Below are 19623 nucleotides of genomic sequence, written 5' to 3'. Positions count from 1 at the left end.
GATGTCGATCGCTCACGCAAACTTCAAAATTCATTTAAAATAACTTCCAAGCTATATTCGCTGTTGGTATTTCGCAGACGATATATGCATGTTCACCGAAATCGATCCCACAGGCTACCTCGGCCGCGAAATATTGTGTCAGTACCCCTTTAATACGTAACAAGATTCCTGATAAAAAGAAGATGGCTTTAAAATACTACCAACCCAGCTTTCTGTATTACTTTAATTATTTTTGAGTCGCTGCTACTGAGGCTTCACTTCAACACAGTGACGAAGTGAGTTTGGCGAATGGACTCGCTGGATACAGTGCATAGCCATGTGACAGCATGCGAATGACACTAGCACCAAAGTAAGCTTGCTCAAAATGCACTAGCCCGTACAACAGGGGTATGAGCCATTGCAACCAGCTTTGGTGTGCATTTACAATCAAGACAGTGTAACCAAAGATTGGATGATGATCCTCCAGACAAGGACCTTTTATGACCAATGAATCTCTTGTATAAATAACGTGGCTGCCATACAGGGAAGTGATCAGTGCTAAAAGAAACTTTATACGGTAGATTTGAATGGCATTCTGTAAACACGTTGGTGTGCAGATATCAGTCTGCCTTTTGTCATTCACCTGTTCTTTTTTTGTCTGCATGGCAAGGCATAACTTGCCTAACTTGTTGGCAACCACAAAAGTGATGTTAACCCCATATCCACTTCCTTTTGTTATCAAGAAACCCCATATCCACTTCCTTGTGTTATCAAGAATAGATGCAGAGTGCCTGCAACTTTCTTGTTGTGCTTATTTTGTTCTGCAGCAGTATCCAAACGTGAATACATAGTTACCTTGAAGTCGAGAGTCGGACAGAAACCCGTCTGGTCGGGAAAAGACATAATTACCTTCTTTAAGTGTTCTCAAACAATGGCTATTTCAATGCGAGGGTAGCCTACTTCTAATATATGCGCATTAAAGCTGGCACTCATTTTGTGCACGCACAAGTTGTTGAGAGAGGACACGGTTATATAGCCATTGCGCAATGGAGTTTTCCACATGTGACAACTGTGCCTGAACACACAGCCCAGCAGGCAGGAGAAGTAAAATCTGGCCATGCCCGAACTAGAGGTGAATGTGGCCTGCATATCTGCTGGCTATAGACTAGCATCATGAGCAACTCGCATGCAGCACCATTCCAAGCCAACCGCAACTGTTCGCACTGAAGGTTTTCTGGTGATCTGGCGGCATTGAATGAATGTCAATGCAAATGACTAAAGGTGCTGCAAGCAATGCGTGAGCACTCCTGTTGGCAGTGAAAATGGCATGGGTGACAGAAAAGCAATAGCTGACAACCACCCAACTGTAACACAAGCCTACAAGGAAATCCCAAGATTTCCTTGTAGCCTCATGCTACAAACAGGTGGTTGTCAGTTTCCTCCTTTATAACCATTCCGCCACCCTGTGGGATTCCACAGAACTCATTCGCAGTGACAGAGGGCTAAGGCGTGAGCGACTACAAGCAATAGCATGTTTGCAGTCATCACTAGCCAATGATGGTCGGTCTTAAATGTGCTGGAGCTGTCTTATCACCTTTGAATGCTGTTATGTTTTTGTCAATATGATCAAATTTCACAACAGAACTATCCCATCAAAACAATCTAGCGGGAGCACGCTGTAGCGTCGCCAGCATGGAGCTGTAACGTCGTCTACTTCACCGCAGTTGCAGTGTCATGCAGTTTAACAAACATCTCCTGCGAGATGTATCATGTACTTCCTTTCTAAGAGATATATTTATATCTCAAATAGGGAGGTGGGGTGGGGGTTCAGGCAATGTATTAACCCTCCGCGGTCCGTTGTCGGACCCCTCCGGACAATGCAACACAGCTGCAGCGGTCCACTGTCTGACACCACATGCTGCCCAAATATCGCTGAAAAACTTAGGCGCAATATGATCTCCAAAAATAAACATCTCATGGGCTTTTCTTGCACAGTTTACGTATTGCTTTTGTGGTGCTCAAAACTGGCTAAATATTTTCAGACCAGAATAGCTGGAAAGTAGGTAAAGGTTTTGGACTGCAAAGGGTTAAAAGAGGATGCATGAAAAGTGGCACCATCAATAGTGGGCTACTATCTTTTTCTTTACAGGTCGATAACATCTTTTGCAAAGTGTACAATCGTCATACTTCATGCTATATTTCTGCCATTCTTTTTGTTCTCTTTTGGCTTGCCACCATTGAGAGGAACACAATACAGTTATTTTCTTTGATTCTCGTGTGCTACATGCAGTTGCAGGGAAAGCTGCAGCACTTAAGTGTTCAGACGAGACAAAATTACTATATCTGAAGCAAATGCGAGCAGCATGATCTAGTGCAACATGTCTACATGAAGCCAGCGCAAGCCGTTGAAGCAAAGTCACAAACAAGACAATACACCTGAAGGAAAACAATACTGTATTGAAGATGTATGCTAGTGGGTCATCACCAGTGCTTGGCTCAGGAGCACTGCTCATGCTCGGAGTCTATGCCCTGCTCTGACAATCATCTGGGCCCTTACTAAGCTCCGGCCTTATTTATATGGCTGCCCGTTTCATGTTATCACAGATCACCATGCACTGTATGCCGTCTATTGTCATTCAAGGATTCTTCAGGCCATCTTGCCCATTGGAAAGGATTACAATATCCACATGCTGTACTGCAGCGGATGCCAGCATTCCGATGCCAATGCCCTCTTTTACTCTCCCTTGCCCAATGACTGAGACTGCTGCTCGTTGTTTCACAACTTTCACAACACTGCTTCTGAGTAGTGCAAGGACCACTGGATTGCCTCACTGACAAACTTATCTTCTAATCGATCAACACGATTAGCCACTTGCACCATAGTCATTTATAATAACCTGTCTGACTGACAATTATACCTCTGCTGGCCACCACTGGTCATTAGTAGTGCATTGCAAAATATGCACATGCTTCCACTCTGATCTACAGTGTGCACACTTGGGAGTATTCAAAACATGCCAGCACACTCAACAACAGTACTACTAGCAAGGGCTGTACAGCTATGTTCATAAGTTTTACACAATGCATTGGCGGGCTAGTTGGCGCTTGCCCATAGTAACTTCTAGTGCAACAAGACGACAGGACAGAGCACTGTGCCTTGTCGTCTTGTTGTGATAGTAGTTACTATGGTTCAAAGGTTTGTTCGCTCTTGCCCCACACTCAGCAACGCAAACATATGCTCAGCATGACTGCCACTTACATTGCCTCCGTTCACGTGAATTGAGACGTCAGTCTGCCTTTCATAACCTATGCGCTCAATACTACTCCTTAGAGCACCGCGGGTTTTTAGTCTTCTTTTCTTACTGTACAGTTGCCACCCATTGCACACAATACTACCGTACTGCCTGGATGCTTCTGAGTGTGTGCTTATTCCTGCCACTGCAAGACACACTGAAGAGTGTCACGATCTCGACAGGTCTTACTTCAACTGACCAACAGCAATGCAAGAGCACTCGTGGCGGCACCACACCAACTTTCCTTCATGGAGTGTTTGTCAGGCTGTCAATTCCTTCAAGTGCCCCTGGTCTATCATCGAAATTACTGGCCCAGTGTTAAGGCTGTTACTGCATTGATGAGCACATATCTCTTGTCAACTATGCCATTCAAACCGTCGTACAATTTCAGATCGTCATCATGGATGAGATATCGTACACATACAGTGCCTCAAGCCAGCACAGTCAGACTACAGTGACAAGCTATTAGGTCACCAAACAGATTCCCTTTTCATCCCCATGGGTAACTGTAATGAAGAAGAGGAACACTACTGGGTCATCGCCAGCGCTTGACTTGGAAACGCTGTTCCTGCTCCGAGTATGCATCAAGATATGATGATCGGCCCTAGTAGTGACGAGCAACAAACAGCTTAACAATGAAAAAATCCGTAAACAGGGGGTGGGTGCTCGAGCCAGAAACAGCTTCACAAGATGATCACGTTAAGCACTGCGGTACTTAACGTGTTCATCAGGAAAACCTTGAGTATTACAAGCCGGAGTCACATGTGGCTTACCCAAGCCCACTAGCTAGCCAAGTTTGAAGCCGTCCCTGCTCAGGGAGACAAGCCGCTCTCTGCAAGCCTCAAGTGCTACTGTAAGCTTATGAAACAGGTACACGAAGCATCTGCAGAACCTTGCAAAGTCACAGGTTGCATGCATAAGCAATTTACTCTTTCCGGGGATTTCACAGCCAACTATAGCGCCCTGCTGCCTGAATAAACTGCTTCTATGCATTCTTTAGTCCTCTGAGAGTGGCTGCACCAAGGAATTCGGCATAATGACGAGCTTCGAAGAGAAAACAATGACCACAGCACGCCTGCCATGTCTCGCCCGCTTGCATCGTCTTCGTAACGCACAACCACTCAAGTTTCGCATTCTTTTCTTCTTGAAACGCGCTCTCCAAACCGACAGTGGTCTGAACTAGACGGGGTCGTGCGCTCCCAAGCTCGCACTTTCACTTCACACTCCTAACGGCCGATGTCGGCGACACTGGGCTGTTAACTTAAGGAACTACATGGCGCCCTCTCGACAGTGCACGTTGCGTACATTGCACGGGCAAAGGAAAGAATCGACCAGCTACGCAGCATCGCTAAATGGAGCCCTTTTACCATTCAGACTACATTTCACGGTAAATTATCCGTTTGTTGTTTTGTGAAGACTTTCACAATCAACAGCAAAATAGTTACCCAGAGCCTCAACTGGAATAGTTAGGTCACTTCCGTGAAGGACACTATTCTCGACAGAAGTGAAAACTTGATAATCGAACGCTCGCGGGAACGTGCCGCAGTTTTAGCGCAGCATCCCACTCTAGTGCGCGTGGTCGCGTCCCGTACAAGATATCAAGGAGCCGCATGGCATCTACGAAACAGCAGCTGTACAAGGATAATGGCCTTGACGGTTTAATGCAGCAGCAGAGGGCACTTATCAGGAAAGCCACGTAGGAACTACGTCGGAACGCGAGCACACATCGACTGCGAAACAACGCCGGAGAGGACACCAAAATAGATGCGAGACTCACTTTGAGGGCGAACTTGGTACCTTTGGCCTTGTCGCAGCACTCGACAACTTTGCCATTAATGCCGAGTCCAAGCACACGGTCCGAGATGGAGTAATCCTGCGTAATTGGCGTCGACTTTGGTTGCAGCGGCGGTCGCGCGTTGCCCAACTTGGCGAAATCGTTCATGGTAGCGACGTTTTCGAGCACGGTGCTGAGCAGGGCGTGTAGGTAGAAGACCACTCGCCTCAGAAGTGCGATGACATTGGCCGCGTTGCGCTCGTCCAGCGCCTGCGGACACAAACTGCACAGGGGATTGCGCTGCTGTTCGGGTACAAAGTGGCAGCCGGTTTCGAGCAAAGGCCACTCGCCCAACTCCATACAACTACACGACGCTGCAGGCACTGCAGGGTCGGCTGCTCCTCGCGGCTCAAACAAACTTTAGAGAACAGAAACTAGACCGTCCACCACTGCGGAACGAAAATAAGCGTAGCTGGCGTAGCGGTGACGCAGTGAACTTCAATAGCGCTAAAAAAGATGGCGCTGCAAGTAATATTAGTTTTCATTATCATCATCATTATTACAAAAAAAAAAGTTACTGAAAAAGCTGGAATCAAAGATACCTTTTTGTAGCACATGCAGTGAATGAATACTATAAAGTGACTTTATTCTGCCATAGTGGAAGTAAGGTTATCTTTCTAAGTCATAAACAACCTTCCTTCTTTGTTGTGGTTTTTGTTTTTCGATCTGGCAACGCTGCTCAAGACGGCGTGAGAGAGAAATGGCGCCGGTCTCCGAAGGTACGCGGCTCTTTGATCATTCACAATATGTAATATTCATTTGTTTTGTATCACTAGTGATGTGGCAGTTGATGCATATGTCTGAGGACCTGTGGAACTATGTGTATTTGGTATAGCCGCTGATGCGGTTGCGTGCATTAGCTGTGTACGTCGTTACTTTTCAGATGAGATCATCCGTCGGAAGCTTCTCATTGACGGCGATGGAATGGGCGATGACCGAAGGCTCAACATGCTCCTCAAGGTTTTCCTCAAGTGGTGCATGACTGACGATGACGGCGAAGAGGAGACGTGAGTGGATGTTTATGATTGCGACTGCGCGGGTCACCGCTGTCGGCGTTGCTTCGATGACCATTCTTTTTTTTTTTTTTTTTGCTTCGTTACAAAAGAGGCAGCTGCGCTGAAGGCTAAAAGATTACGGAGGCCCCAATTTCGTGTCGTTTCACATCGTAGATCATTATGCAGGCATGGTCATTGAGGCATAATCAGCTAAAAGCGGAAGGCAGCACAGTAAACCTACTACGGTGTTTCCAAGATGAGCAAGATCAAGAAAGCGAAACTGGCTCAATTTCACGGTAACGTGAAGCGCAGGTTCCGTTCACTTTAAAGCACCTTTGTTCAAAATTGGGCAATTGCTGAGAAACGGCTGCTCAACAAATTAGTTTCCCATAAAAAAAAAAGAAAAGTGAGTCCAATCCTCGATCTGTTTGAATCGGAAGTGAGCCAGATGCACGTTTAGCCAATGGGCTTGCTCTGTGAACACCTTCATTAAACGAAAAAGACGTGCAAGACCCAGGAAAAGACAGGCGTAAGGAAAGGATGTCCTTTGGTCCGTCTCTTCCTTGGTGTTGGGCATCTTTTTCGTTCTGTGGACCGACAAATTTTACTCCATGAACACCTCCTGACCAAAACAACCAGCATAGCCACCGCCAGTGCTTCCACCAAACACTATTATCGAGTGTTCTCATTGTACAAAGGGCAGCACTGAGTAGAGAACATTGATGTGGTTAATTTTGTTGCAAGCAGTTGTTGAATCGTTCATGCACCACTTTTTAAACGTTTTGTATTTCGCCAAGATGGACACGAAATGAAATATTCATATCAGAATGTGCTAGATACATTGTTACATATCTATCGAACTTTTACTCCTCAATACCTGCTACAGTAGGTTATGCACATTTCAACTGCAGTGCAAGTTTTAGGTGCTTTGAAGTCATGAACGTGCCTGGGAAAAATTGTTGGCGCATGCTCATCCGTATTGTCAGTAGCAAACTACTGCATCTTTTTCTCTATTCATTAAGTGGATTTGGCTTTATTGGAAAAAAAAGTTTCTTGTACTGTCTTACGTAAACGTGTCTGACAGAGATCTGCCTGGCTGTGTGAAACAATTTATTTATTGAACTGGCACCAGCCAAAGTTTTAGATGGGCCCTACGTTTCAATTACCTGTTCGATCCCTTCCTCAGGGGCTGACTGCACCAGTCATGGAAGTGGCATTGTTTTTTATTCTCCTACTGCTTTGGTTTCTCCTTTCCATTGCATAACAAAGGTCGTTTGCATGTACAGTGAACAATGTCCCAAACGAGTGCCTAATGTTGCGGCAACTTGCTGCTTTGAAAAAATGTTCATAAAATATATTTCATCATGAAAGTCTCAAGTACATTGTGCCACCTGCTTTTATTTAGTGGAGAGCTTTTTGGGGGGCATGAAAGTACTGATCTCTTTGCAAATTCTGTTAGGCTTTGTTAAAAAACATGTTTAAATAGTAATCCATTAGCATCCTTAGATTTCGAACTTGCACGTCTAATAATCTTTGGTGCAGTGTGCAATAAGAACAGTGAAACACTTTTTGTATAAATTTGTTGTGATAAAGGGATAGCATCCCAGGAGCTAATGATGTTTCTCTGCTCTTCTTTGAAGGCTTTTTTCTCTATGCACTCTGAAACGTCTTACACAACATCTTTGTGCAGGCACAAAGAAGAACTGTGGTTGAATATTGGGAACAAAGCAAATATTGTCTTTGCATCCTGTTGTCCTTCTCTATCACAATGTTCCTTTAGCACTTAAATCGACTGCCATTTGAAAATGTATGGGGCACATTCTTTTGTACTTAACCTGTCGCATAACGTGAAGTCTCTGCCGTGGTCCATGCAGCAGGTTGGTGTACGAGCGCATGCTGATGACACTGGCCCAGTGTGAATTCTCCATATCAAAGTCCCAGCACGTGTTAGCCATGAACGATGCAGAAATGAAGAACTATGAGCAGCTTTACAGTGAGATAGGTAAGTTTACGATTTTGTCCATTTGCAAGTGCAGTGCTGTATTAGACACTACTCAGTGTTGTGCACAAGCTATATGTGCACAGCTTTACAGTATGGTGTCTCATTACAGTTTAAGAGAATGTAAGCAAGCCATCACTGCAGCAGTACATTGCAGTGATTTTCCTTTCAGATATTCTCACCATGCTGCAAAGCCACCACTTTTGCATATTTCTGTCCGCTGTAGCATGTTCATCTCCTGCTGATTTGCTGTAAGATGCCCCTTTACCCTCATAGAGGTACTGCTTTGGCAGGCGTTTCATGTGTGACAACACCACGAACTCCCATGTCTATTATGTGTGATTTAGTCATGTCTAGGGAATGGGGGATCCTAGGCTATTAGCCAATGCCACTTGTATGTATAATAAAGAAATGTCAGCTTAGCTTGCACTTCCTTCATCTGCCACCACATGTCTTCGATTGATCAAATATTAATATGCACGGCTTTCATGACTTCCTGGGTTACATATGGGGACATGTGTTCTAGCAATTCTAAGGCTATGTTACTTTTCTTGCTTTGAAATTACATTGATAGATGAAATATTAATGAGAACTAACAGACAATAACGCCAAGGAAAGCATAGGGGGTGTTATGTGTAGTATTTAGAATATAAATGTGAAGAAAGTAAAGTGGACGAAAAGATAACCTGCCGCCGGCAGGGACCGAACCTGCGACCTTCGAATAACGCGTCCGATGCTCTACCACTGAGCTACGGCGGCGGTCATCCTCCCGTCCACTTTATGGGGTATATATGTGCATTTAAACCTTGGAGTGTTAGTCAGCGCCAATCGCAGCCATGGCGGCGAGTGTGGAACACTCTTTTTCTGCCTTTCTGGCGTCACGTAGCACGTGATCTTTTTACGAGCTGGCAGCTGACCAATAATCCCTCGCATACTACCTGAAGGCATCAAGTCTGCCAGAACGAGACCCTTGCTATGAATGAAGGAAAGAAGATGATTCCCAAGGGCTCGTTTTCTTTGTTAGACACAATATTAATGAGAACTAACAGACAATAACGCCAAGGAAAGCATAGGGGGTGTTATGTGTAGTATTTAGAATATAAATGTGAAGAAAGTAAAGTGGACGAAAAGATAACCTGCCGCCGGCAGGGACCGAACCTGCGACCTTCGAATAACGCGTCCGATGCTCTACCACTGAGCTACGGCGGCGGTCATCCTCCCGTCCACTTTATGGGGTATATATGTGCATTTAAACCTTGGAGTGTTAGTCAGCGCCAATCGCAGCCATGGCGGCGAGTGTGGAACACTCTTTTTCTGCCTTTCTGGCGTCACGTAGCACGTGATCTTTTTACGAGCTGGCAGCTGACCTGCCGGCGGCAGGTTATCTTTTCGTCCACTTTACTTTCTTCACATTTATATTCTAAATACTACACATAACACCCCCTATGCTTTCCTTGGCGTTATTGTCTGTTAGTTCTCATTAATATTGTGTCTAACAAAGAAAACGAGCCCTTGGGAATCATCTTCTTTCCTTCATTCATAGCAAGGGTCTCGTTCTGGCAGACTTGATGCCTTCAGGTAGTATGCGAGGGATTATTGGTCAGCTGCCAGCTCGTAAAAAGATCACGTGCTACGTGACGCCAGAAAGGCAGAAAAAGAGTGTTCCACACTCGCCGCCATGGCTGCGATTGGCGCTGACTAACACTCCAAGGTTTAAATGCACATATATACCCCATAAAGTGGACGGGAGGATGACCGCCGCCGTAGCTCAGTGGTAGAGCATCGGACGCGTTATTCGAAGGTCGCAGGTTCGGTCCCTGCCGGCGGCAGGTTATCTTTTCGTCCACTTTACTTTCTTCACATTTATATTCTAAATACTACACATAACACCCCCTATGCTTTCCTTGGCGTTATTGTCTGTTAGTTCTCATTAATATTGTGTCTAACAAAGAAAACGAGCCCTTGGGAATCATCTTCTTTCCTTCATTCATAGCAAGGGTCTCGTTCTGGCAGACTTGATGCCTTCAGGTAGTATGCGAGGGATTATTGGTCAGCTGCCAGCTCGTAAAAAGATCACGTGCTACGTGACGCCAGAAAGGCAGAAAAAGAGTGTTCCACACTCGCCGCCATGGCTGCGATTGGCGCTGACTAACACTCCAAGGTTTAAATGCACATATATACCCCATAAAGTGGACGGGAGGATGACCGCCGCCGTAGCTCAGTGGTAGAGCATCGGACGCGTTATTCGAAGGTCGCAGGTTCGGTCCCTGCCGGCGGCAGGTTATCTTTTCGTCCACTTTACTTTCTTCACATTTATATTCTAAATACTACACATAACACCCCCTATGCTTTCCTTGGCGTTATTGTCTGTTAGTTCTCATTAATATTGTGTCTAACAAAGAAAACGAGCCCTTGGGAATCATCTTCTTTCCTTCATTCATAGCAAGGGTCTCGTTCTGGCAGACTTGATGCCTTCAGGTAGTATGCGAGGGATTATTGGTCAGCTGCCAGCTCGTAAAAAGATCACGTGCTACGTGACGCCAGAAAGGCAGAAAAAGAGTGTTCCACACTCGCCGCCATGGCTGCGATTGGCGCTGACTAACACTCCAAGGTTTAAATGCACATATATACCCCATAAAGTGGACGGGAGGATGACCGCCGCCGTAGCTCAGTGGTAGAGCATCGGACGCGTTATTCGAAGGTCGCAGGTTCGGTCCCTGCCGGCGGCAGGTTATCTTTTCGTCCACTTTACTTTCTTCACATTTATATTCTAAATACTACACATAACACCCCCTATGCTTTCCTTGGCGTTATTGTCTGTTAGTTCTCATTAATATTGTGTCTAACAAAGAAAACGAGCCCTTGGGAATCATCTTCTTTCCTTCATTGATAGATGAAGCAGCTTTTTTCATGCCACTCGGGCCATCATAAGGTACTGCCACTGTATGTTGCAAGTTGAGGTCAACTTGTGGCCTAAAGTTTTAGAAGCAACTTGTCAGGGGTCTAGGGGTATTGTCCGTTTATTTACCGCATCACGCTTGTCGGTCACCATTTGGAAGTCCGCACCACTGTCCAATGTTCACTGCCACCTCACACACTGCCACTCTTACACACCTATCCGTCGTCCTCCCGCCATCATGTTCTCTCTTCCAGCCTCATCCCCCCAAGCCCATGCACCACTACCATCACAACCCCTGGCTCCTCACAAACTCTACAGGGGTGATTGCAAGCGTCGCAGTCAGTTATTATTGTATAATGTGAGGCATATTTGTACATCTGATCAGGAGACCCATAGTCTAGATAAATCAGCAGTTCTGGTGCCTGCTACAGACGAATCTGAAAAATGAGCACAATGTTTTACTCTTGACTATGCAGAAAGGAAAATAATTACAGGAATAATGACAAATGTACTCTTTGTATGGTCCCTGCATTCCTATCTCAGAAAGGAAAAAAAATGTGCAGCGGGCTAAAAAAAAATGTGCACACTTACTCACTGGCACCACCATGTCAGAGTCTGAATACAACGCATTCGAAGTGGCCTTTTTTCTCATATGACAGGTTGCCACCTTACAAGTCTTTACATGGTGGAGAAGTAAAAGCTACTGCTCCAATCAATATCTGATGGTTCCGTGTGAGCGACCATCTCAATGTGATCACACGTGCAAGGAATGCTTTCATTTATTTGGACTCTTCGCCCAGCAAAGATGAGAGAGAAGCAGATGAGAGCGATACAGCATGGCGGAGCCTTCTGAAGAAATCACACCCACTAAAAAGAGAATTCTTGTCTCGAGAAAGGAGGCACACCGCAGAAAAGACCACGACTAATGAAAAAAAGAAAAAAAATTGAACCTGTAAACATCTGACAGATGGCAGAAATATGCAAGAATGGTGACCCTGTTGTATGAACATTCAAACGGAGAATCATGTTGTGTAAAGTTCGGGAGCTATGTCTCTAATGACATCTTGCTTCACTCAGTGCCACCACTTCATGATGGGATGCAGTTCTGCAGCCACTAACACGACCCCAGAAATTAAACTTGTCCTTGGAAAGACCACTTTACCAACTTCACATAGCTGCACACAGCTGAGTGGAGAATATATCTGTACGTCATTGAGAGTGTGGAACTAAAATGGAGAAACGTATAGGTACATCAGTGGTGCCGAGTGGTTAAAATTACTTCTCTGTGGCATTTGGAGTGCTAGTGGTGTTACCGGATGAACTTTATTTTGAACAGTGTCTCACTGCTAGTTATGATGACACTACTGGAGCTTGTGTTCGTACTTGTTATTTCAGAGGTTGGCATAGCAAATGCCCAGAAGAAGATAGTGGAGAACAAGTTGGAGCTGCAGAAGGCCAAGAGTATCCGCAAGAACAAACAGGGTGAGCTTGCCTACATTATTATATATCGGTACCTTGTTTTAACAAAATCCATGCGTAGCATCGATATACCATATTTACCCGCATAATTTTTCCAACCCCTAATATTTAGCCAGCTTTAATAAAAAAAAATATTTACTCGCATATTTTGCGCTCCCCGTCCCGCCTGAGCCAGCTCTCCGGCACGTGCACGGAGAGACTTTGAAGGCTGCGCTCCGCGCCGAGCAGCCGAATGCTGTCATACACAAGATGGGCTGCGAGTGCGAAGTCCCTTCCGATTACGTCATTCTATGAGAGCACGCATGTGTGAGAATGCATGCATGCGACACGGCATGGACTATTTTCTGCATCGGAGACATGTGAAGGCCAGTCACGCCTACTTTTCCCAACATCGTCTATTGCATCCCACTGTCGTGTGGTCGTGTCTACGTCGGCCAGACAGGCTGATGTTTAAATATACGTCAAAGAAAGCACCAGTCTTCCTTGCGGGGAAGACCCCTAATGAACTTGGCCATGCACTGCGCTGAGTGCCGGTGTGAAGCGCAATTCCCTGCGATCTTGTTTAAACACCACGAGGGCATCTGTGTACATTAGTCATGCTCCTTTGGCCATATCGGAAATGGAAGTGATACTACTCAAGGAAAGGGGGTAGCCTGATGGGGGGCGGGGGGTTGGAGCAGGTGCGTTCTTGTTCTGGTTTTTGCCTTTTGCCTTGCCCACGATGTGCATGCGCGGGAATTAGTCAAGTGTCGAGTTTAGATATATACCGTATTTACTCGCATAATTTGCGCACTTTTTTTCGCGAATTTGGAGCTCCGAAAAGGGGGTGCGCAAATTACGCGGAGATTTCGCGAGCACATCTGAAATAACACACAATATATAGTCCTAACACGCGCGATATAATACATTAAAGAAGAAAATAAATTATAGCGCAAACGAAGGGTTTTTAACAGAATTAGCACGTACTTTAACCAGCCAGATTCGGTCATGCGCGCTCTAGTCAGAATCATGGGCGTCCAGAGGGGGGTGCAAGGGGGGGCAGCTGCCCCTCCCTGGAATTTCAGATAATATTTTTCTATGCGGTAGCAATGAGCTACACAGCTTGATTAGCACACTCAGATCCCGGGCCTTCCCTATTTTCAACCAATTTCGCATGTTGCACACTATTGATTAATCTTGCAGGTCATGTCACGGCAGTGAAAAAAAGCTGTCAATGCTATACCCCCCCCCCCCCTTTGCACCCCCCTGCATTAAGTTCTGTGGACGCCCTTGGTCAGAATCACTGGTTGAGAAGTCCGACTGAGAATCATCGCCGCGGCCGCTGTCACCGCTTTCCCAAAGCGCGTCGTCCTTGGTTCCGTCGAGTGCGTTGAGGCGTCTTCTTGAAGCTCTTCGCGACAATTCGGGGAGTAACGAGGTGCCACGGCACGGCGATACCGGTGGGCCTAAGCTCTCGCACATATTTGAAAAGGTATTCTTCAACGGCAGGAAACTTTCCATGCTTCGGTCCTCGGAACGGTCTCCTTCCCGGTCTTGTATTAAAAAGCGAACTCTTCTGCGGCACGGTTCCCATTTCCTTAGGCAAGTTCTATAACAGTGAGCTTGAATTTTGCCGAATAGTTATTGTAGCTCAGCGCAAGAGAACAGTGAAAACGCAACTGGCTGATCGCGAAACCTAAACTTCCGAAATCAACGAAGGCTGCGTCGCAGCGCGGACGCAGAGGAAGAGGGTCAGCGCGGGAAAATGTTGGCGCGACTGGCCCTCGTACGCCTCCGATGCAGAAAGTAGTCCGTGCCGTGTCGCGTGCATGCATTCTCACGGCGGGAGAACGCTCGAACAGTTCCGACAACCGGTGAACAGATTAACGGTTGGTACGGTCTCGGCGGTTTCCAGAGAATAGAACGAAGTAATCGGAAGAAGGGACTTCGCACTCGCAGCCTGTCTTGTGTATGACTGCGCTCGCCTGCTCGGTGAGGGCCGCGGGGCGCGGCGGCGCGGCCGTCCAAAGTTCGCCCCGTGCGCGCGCGCCGGCGAGCTGGCTCGAGCGGGGCGGGGAGCGCAAAATATGCGAGTAAACATTTTTTTTGGCAAAGCTGGCTAAATATTAGGGGTGCGCAAATTATGCGAGGGCGCAAATTATGCGGGTAAATACGGTATTTTCTGTTCAAGCAATAAAGCTTTCAGTTGTGCGTAAGCGCTTGTGGTGTTCACTTTCTTGTCTTCGTCCCTTTCTTTGCGCAACTATTACGCCAGTATGAATCAGTACCAACTAGCTCGCCTTTCCATTTTGCTTCAACTTTTCCCCTCGCTGCCCCTCGTTCTCTGCGTCCGCGCTGCAGCGCATCCTTGGTTGATTTCGGAAGTTCAGGTTTCACCATCAGCCAGTCGCATTTCCACTGTTCTCTTGCACTGGGCTGCAATAACTATACAGTGAAATTCAAGCTCACTGTTATATAGTCAGCCGAAGAAAACGGAAACCGGGCTGCCATTAAGCACTTCAGTGTGAACACGAGTCACGTTCGGTACTGGAGAAAGCAGAAGAGTTCGCTCGTCAATACAAGACCTGGAAGGAAAGCGTTCCGAGGAGCGAAGCAAGGAAAGTTTCCTGCCGTTGAAGAAGACCTTTTCAAATATGTGCGAGAGCTTAGGTCCTCCGGTATCGCCATGCCTTGGGACCTTATTTCTCCCAGCATTGTCGAGAACAGCTTCAAGAAGATAGGGCTGTCAAACACGCTCGACAGGAACCGAGGACGATGCACTTTGGGAGAGCAGTGACAGCAGCCGCAACGATTCCCAGTCAGACTACTCGACCAGTGATTCTGACTAGACCGTGCATGATCGCATCTGGCTGGTTAAAGTATGTGCTAATTCTGTTAAAAATAAACAAGTACCCGTCGTTTGTGCTATAATTTATTTTATTTTTTAATGTATATACCGCGCACATTAAGACTACATATTGCACGTTATTTCTGATGTGTCCACGAAATCTCTGCGTAATTTGCGCACTCTTCAGAGCTCCAAATTCGCAAAAGGAGTGTGCAAATAATGCTGATAAATATGGTAAGTGTACAAAGGAAGCTTTGTACTTTTCCTATGTAGCAAACAAGTTGCGCGCCTCGCCATCCACACTCGCATATCACAATAGATGTGTACAAATGCATTTTGCATATGCAACATTTTTCACTTGATACGCTTGACAACACTCTCGTAGGTGAGTGTTCAGGTGAATACAGATGCTAGTCACTGTGGGGAATCATGAATGTCCTTTGCCACAGTGTAATAGCACTGTAAAACGTGCTGTTTGCAACGAACGTTTGCGGCATATGCTAACGCTATTTCCTTAACTGCCGCTATCATGCTAACGCTAAAACTGTCCAATAAGATCACCGAGTGCAGTTGTTGTGAATGCACCTGTCAGCTATGATGACCTTTATTTGTGTTGTAATAATGCAATGGCTGCTGCGAAATGCTAAACAAATGACAGCTTCACACTTTCCTTGCTCCAATGCGCCCCGAAGTTTCTGTAGTCGGGTACAACTTTAAACGCCAGTAGCATCTGTGTGTTGTCTTGATCTCTTCTGTTGTGTTTGTGTTTGCACGCCTACCTTCTTTTATCACGAATCTGTACCAACTAGCTCAAATTTCTGTTGTGATTGTTTTCATTCTTGAGTGCTGCTTCATTTGGTAGATTGCACGAGCTCACAGACTCGGTGATGTTTGACACGCAGAGTATGACGCCTTGGCCAAGGTGATAGCGACACAGCCAGACAGGCGAGGCATGCTGTCTCAGCTCGAGTGCCTGGAGAAGCAGATTCGCTCCCTGCAAGAGTCGCAGCAGGCCCTGGACTCACGCCTGGAGCATCGGCGGCGGCAGTTCCACGTGCTGCTCACTTCGGTCTACGAGCTGGGCCGCATCCTCAAAGGTGAGCTCTATGTCCTTTGTAGACTTCATGAATGGCTCTGTGGCAACTGCCCGACCAGAGGAGTTTTGTTGTAGTACTGTAAAAGGCTTCGCAGTAATTCAACTCCTATGTTACGAGTTCCGACTGACGCAAGTGGTCAGGGACAAGGAGCAGTTCCCCTACAGCAATACGTTCGTGTGCCACAGCTGTTGGCCCTTCTCAGTCACCTTTTCTTAGACCCATGGAGAGGAATTATTTTGAGAAAGAGTGCCTTGCCATCGTGTTTGCACTTAACAGATGCGGCTTTGTGAGCCTGCTGGCAAGCTGGACTTGGTGCTGCATTGCGACTCTTCAGCATAGTGTTAAAAGAGGAGCACCATCATTGTAGCTGATGTCTTGTGCCCTGTTGTCAACTGAAAGCTGCAGTCCAGGTGCAACTTTCACTGGGTCTTCCACGGACTCATTATTGCTCGACCATTACAGGCTCTCACTGAAATGCTGCCAATGAAAAGTCCATGAGCCCATTTAAGGTGCTCTGTGGATTCTTGTTTGGGGCCTAGACGGCAACCAATAAAACTAAAAAACACACCAGAGGCATCCTTCACATAATAGATAGCATTAGTCTCAACATAAACATCGTGAAATACTGAGCTTATTGCACAGGAAGGAGCAGTGGCGATCTTTCTCTGATGGATAGGCAACTTTAAACGTGTACCTCCGGCCCCTGTCCTGAAACAGTTTCAAAAGTCGGAACTGCGCTTTCAGTGGTTCGGAAGGAAAACTGTTTCTTGCCCTTGAAGGTTAATCACAATCCTGCCTTCTTTGGTGAAAGCACGGTTCTGATCAATTGCTTGAGGATGACTGTCAATGGTTTGATATGCAAATCTTGTGCAGGGCCCCATATCAGTTCACATGTACGTAAGATAGACAGTGCACTAAATGGTGAGGTTTAATTATGAGACCATGCCAGTGATTCAGTTCACATATCGCTGCGGTGGGCACGCACTGCAAAATACAGTCAACTGCCGATTTTTCGGACGCCCAATTTTCTGGACATGCTCGAAAATTCGGACGCTTTTGCGGCACTGTCACCAGTCCCATAGACGTCATTGTAAATAAGAACATCTGAAATTTCGGACGCTGAAACTCTTTGGCGTCTGATTTTTCGGACTTTCTGCCCAAATTGCAGGTCCGAAAGAAGACCCCACCTCTGCCGCGTCTATCATCTCGTAGGTTCGAACTAGCGCTTTCGCGAGTCAATCTGTTTGCGACAGTAGCAGAGTTCGAAAGGCAACTTTGCCGCAATGCTGAAGTGTTATAGGGTGAAGCAGACCAGAAATTCAAAGGGGCCGCTATCGCGGCGCCGTGCGGTGAAGTCGTTACAGATAAGCAGCGGAAATGCACGGAGGCGTGATGGCGGCATGTGGCAAACGCACCAGTACGACTTAATCGCTGACAACCCTTACGATAAGCATCTTCAGTTAACTGCTCGGTAGTGCATGTGGCCTAGTGCAGTTGCATGCGTGCTGCACGCATTCAATAGTCCAGAACCGCACCGCCATTCGTGCTGCCTCTTTGTCCGAGACCACTAATTTCGCCGCACAGACGCATTGCCTTCATGAACGAAACCAGCCCGACATGGCCGCGCCCGCGTGCGGTCAGGAACGGAGTGGGCATCACGAACCCTTTCATGACAAATGTGGCGTCAGCTTAGTTGGCGATGTGCTGCACACAACTTGAAACGATCGGCTTCACACGGCAGCAAATGCTGCATATCGACTAATTCGGCGACGTGTCTGTGCATCGTTTACATGCGCACACGCATCAGGGAAAGCCGGACGAATCGCCGGCTCTTCCGCCACAGTCTTTGTGTTCCGCGTCATCATTTCCAAACGCTCCATGCGAGAGAGCCGTAATCTATTCCACGCATTGCTGGTATCGGCGGTGCTCATCACGAGACGCAAATTTGCCAGTGGCGGTTGGCACGTAGTTAAGCGGGAGTCGCGGCAGGTACCGAATGTATTTGCGAGAGCCTGGGCGCGCACCAAAATGCCTGATAAATATACTGGGAGGCATTAAAGCTATTTCGGACGAGGCTGTGGCGCTTGAGCGGAATAAAAAAGCACGAATTCGTTTTTTCGGACAATTTCGCGGTCCCTAGGGAGTCTGAAAAATCGGACGTTAACTGTACTAGTATTTTGAATACTTTGGGAGGTTTCTTTTTTTTTTTTTCAGTAGGAAAGACACATTACGGATTCAAATACTTGCATCTGTTATTTTTTACTGGCCTCCTCAAACTTTGCATTGGCACCATATTGTTCAAGTACATTAGGAAAAGTTTGCCCATTCAAATTGAATGCTAACTGCTTGTGGACTGCAACGATCAACAGAAAGGAAACTCATGAGCTACCAGTGTAAAAGTGGCATTGCTCTGGTTGGTTACATTCTCAACATTTTTTGGCTATGTTTAGTTATAACACTGCCACTGTGCAACTTTTGTTGAGCTCTGCAAAGTTAATTAAATAAAGTTAATGGAAAGTTAATTAAATTTTTCTTAATCTGCCTGTACCTCACTCATATTGAACACCATGGAACTGCTCCAAAACAGGCAATTCCTGCTACAAAGCTGCTCCAAAGCAGCAAGTTTATTGCTCCCAGACTGCTCCAAAACCTCTAGGCTGCTTCCATTGCTGGGTAGTTTATCCTGCAGCTTCAGTGTGATTTTCTTTGTCTTGCAGACGAAGAGAATGGAGACGTGGAATCACAAGCCATGGACACAGCATGATGGAAGCAAGAAGACAATCACTCCTGTTTTGTAAAAAGAACTCATTGGAAATGTACAGTGACTAGCACAATATGTGTAAAAAAAATGTGCTAGAATAGAATTCTTTTCGTTCTGTTTTCTAATGCCACTGAATGCACACTCAGTGAAATGGCATTTGGGACAATAATCTACTTAAAGGGACTGACAACTGCCCAGACCATGAAATGAGATGACTCCACTGATGGAAAGATTGTCCGTCGCATTGACTCAAACCAACCCTGTTTTTTTCGTGAGAGATGGATTTATATTTTTATTTCTTAATTGAAAGTCGCGAAAAATGACCTGTGCGGCAAAAACATGAATGATCCGATGAACCCGGCCACGTGACCGTTGACTGCTGTACGCGGTCGACAATTTTTTTGTTAGTAATGAAATATTCTTCGTTTCTTTATATTCAAAGTATTACTCCATAAAAATG

At 46.2% G+C, this 19623-nt stretch overlaps 2 protein-coding genes across 3 annotated transcripts in view; one reads left to right on the top strand and one right to left on the bottom strand.

Annotated features, from left to right (window-relative positions):
- Positions 1 to 5482, bottom strand: part of LOC119395715 (MAP kinase-activated protein kinase 2) — a 48327-nt gene extending 42845 nt beyond the window's left edge. The window contains exon 1 of one of the 2 annotated variants that reach the window (XM_037662726.2): positions 5050 to 5482. In XM_037662726.2, the coding sequence (XP_037518654.1) occupies positions 5050 to 5406 (357 nt within the window). In that variant the 5' untranslated portion in view covers positions 5407 to 5482. The remainder of the gene's footprint in view (positions 1 to 5049) is intronic. The other variant, XM_037662725.2, reaches the window with a different exon arrangement.
- Positions 5483 to 5746: 264 nt separating this feature from the next.
- On the top strand, positions 5747 to 19211 carry LOC119395713 (THO complex subunit 7 homolog). The gene is made up of 6 exons (XM_037662722.2): positions 5747 to 5825; positions 5990 to 6113; positions 7976 to 8103; positions 12395 to 12481; positions 16208 to 16402; positions 19120 to 19211. Exons 1-6 carry the CDS (start codon positions 5807 to 5809, stop codon positions 19164 to 19166), a joined length of 600 nt encoding a protein of 199 aa, XP_037518650.1. The 5' UTR covers positions 5747 to 5806; the 3' UTR covers positions 19167 to 19211.
- The last annotated feature ends 412 nt before the right edge of the window (positions 19212 to 19623 follow it).

Source organism: Rhipicephalus sanguineus, chromosome 6 (assembly GCF_013339695.2).
Source record: "Rhipicephalus sanguineus isolate Rsan-2018 chromosome 6, BIME_Rsan_1.4, whole genome shotgun sequence".
NCBI lineage: Eukaryota > Metazoa > Arthropoda > Arachnida > Ixodida > Ixodidae > Rhipicephalus > Rhipicephalus sanguineus.
This window is presented reverse-complemented; position numbering and strand designations above follow the sequence as displayed.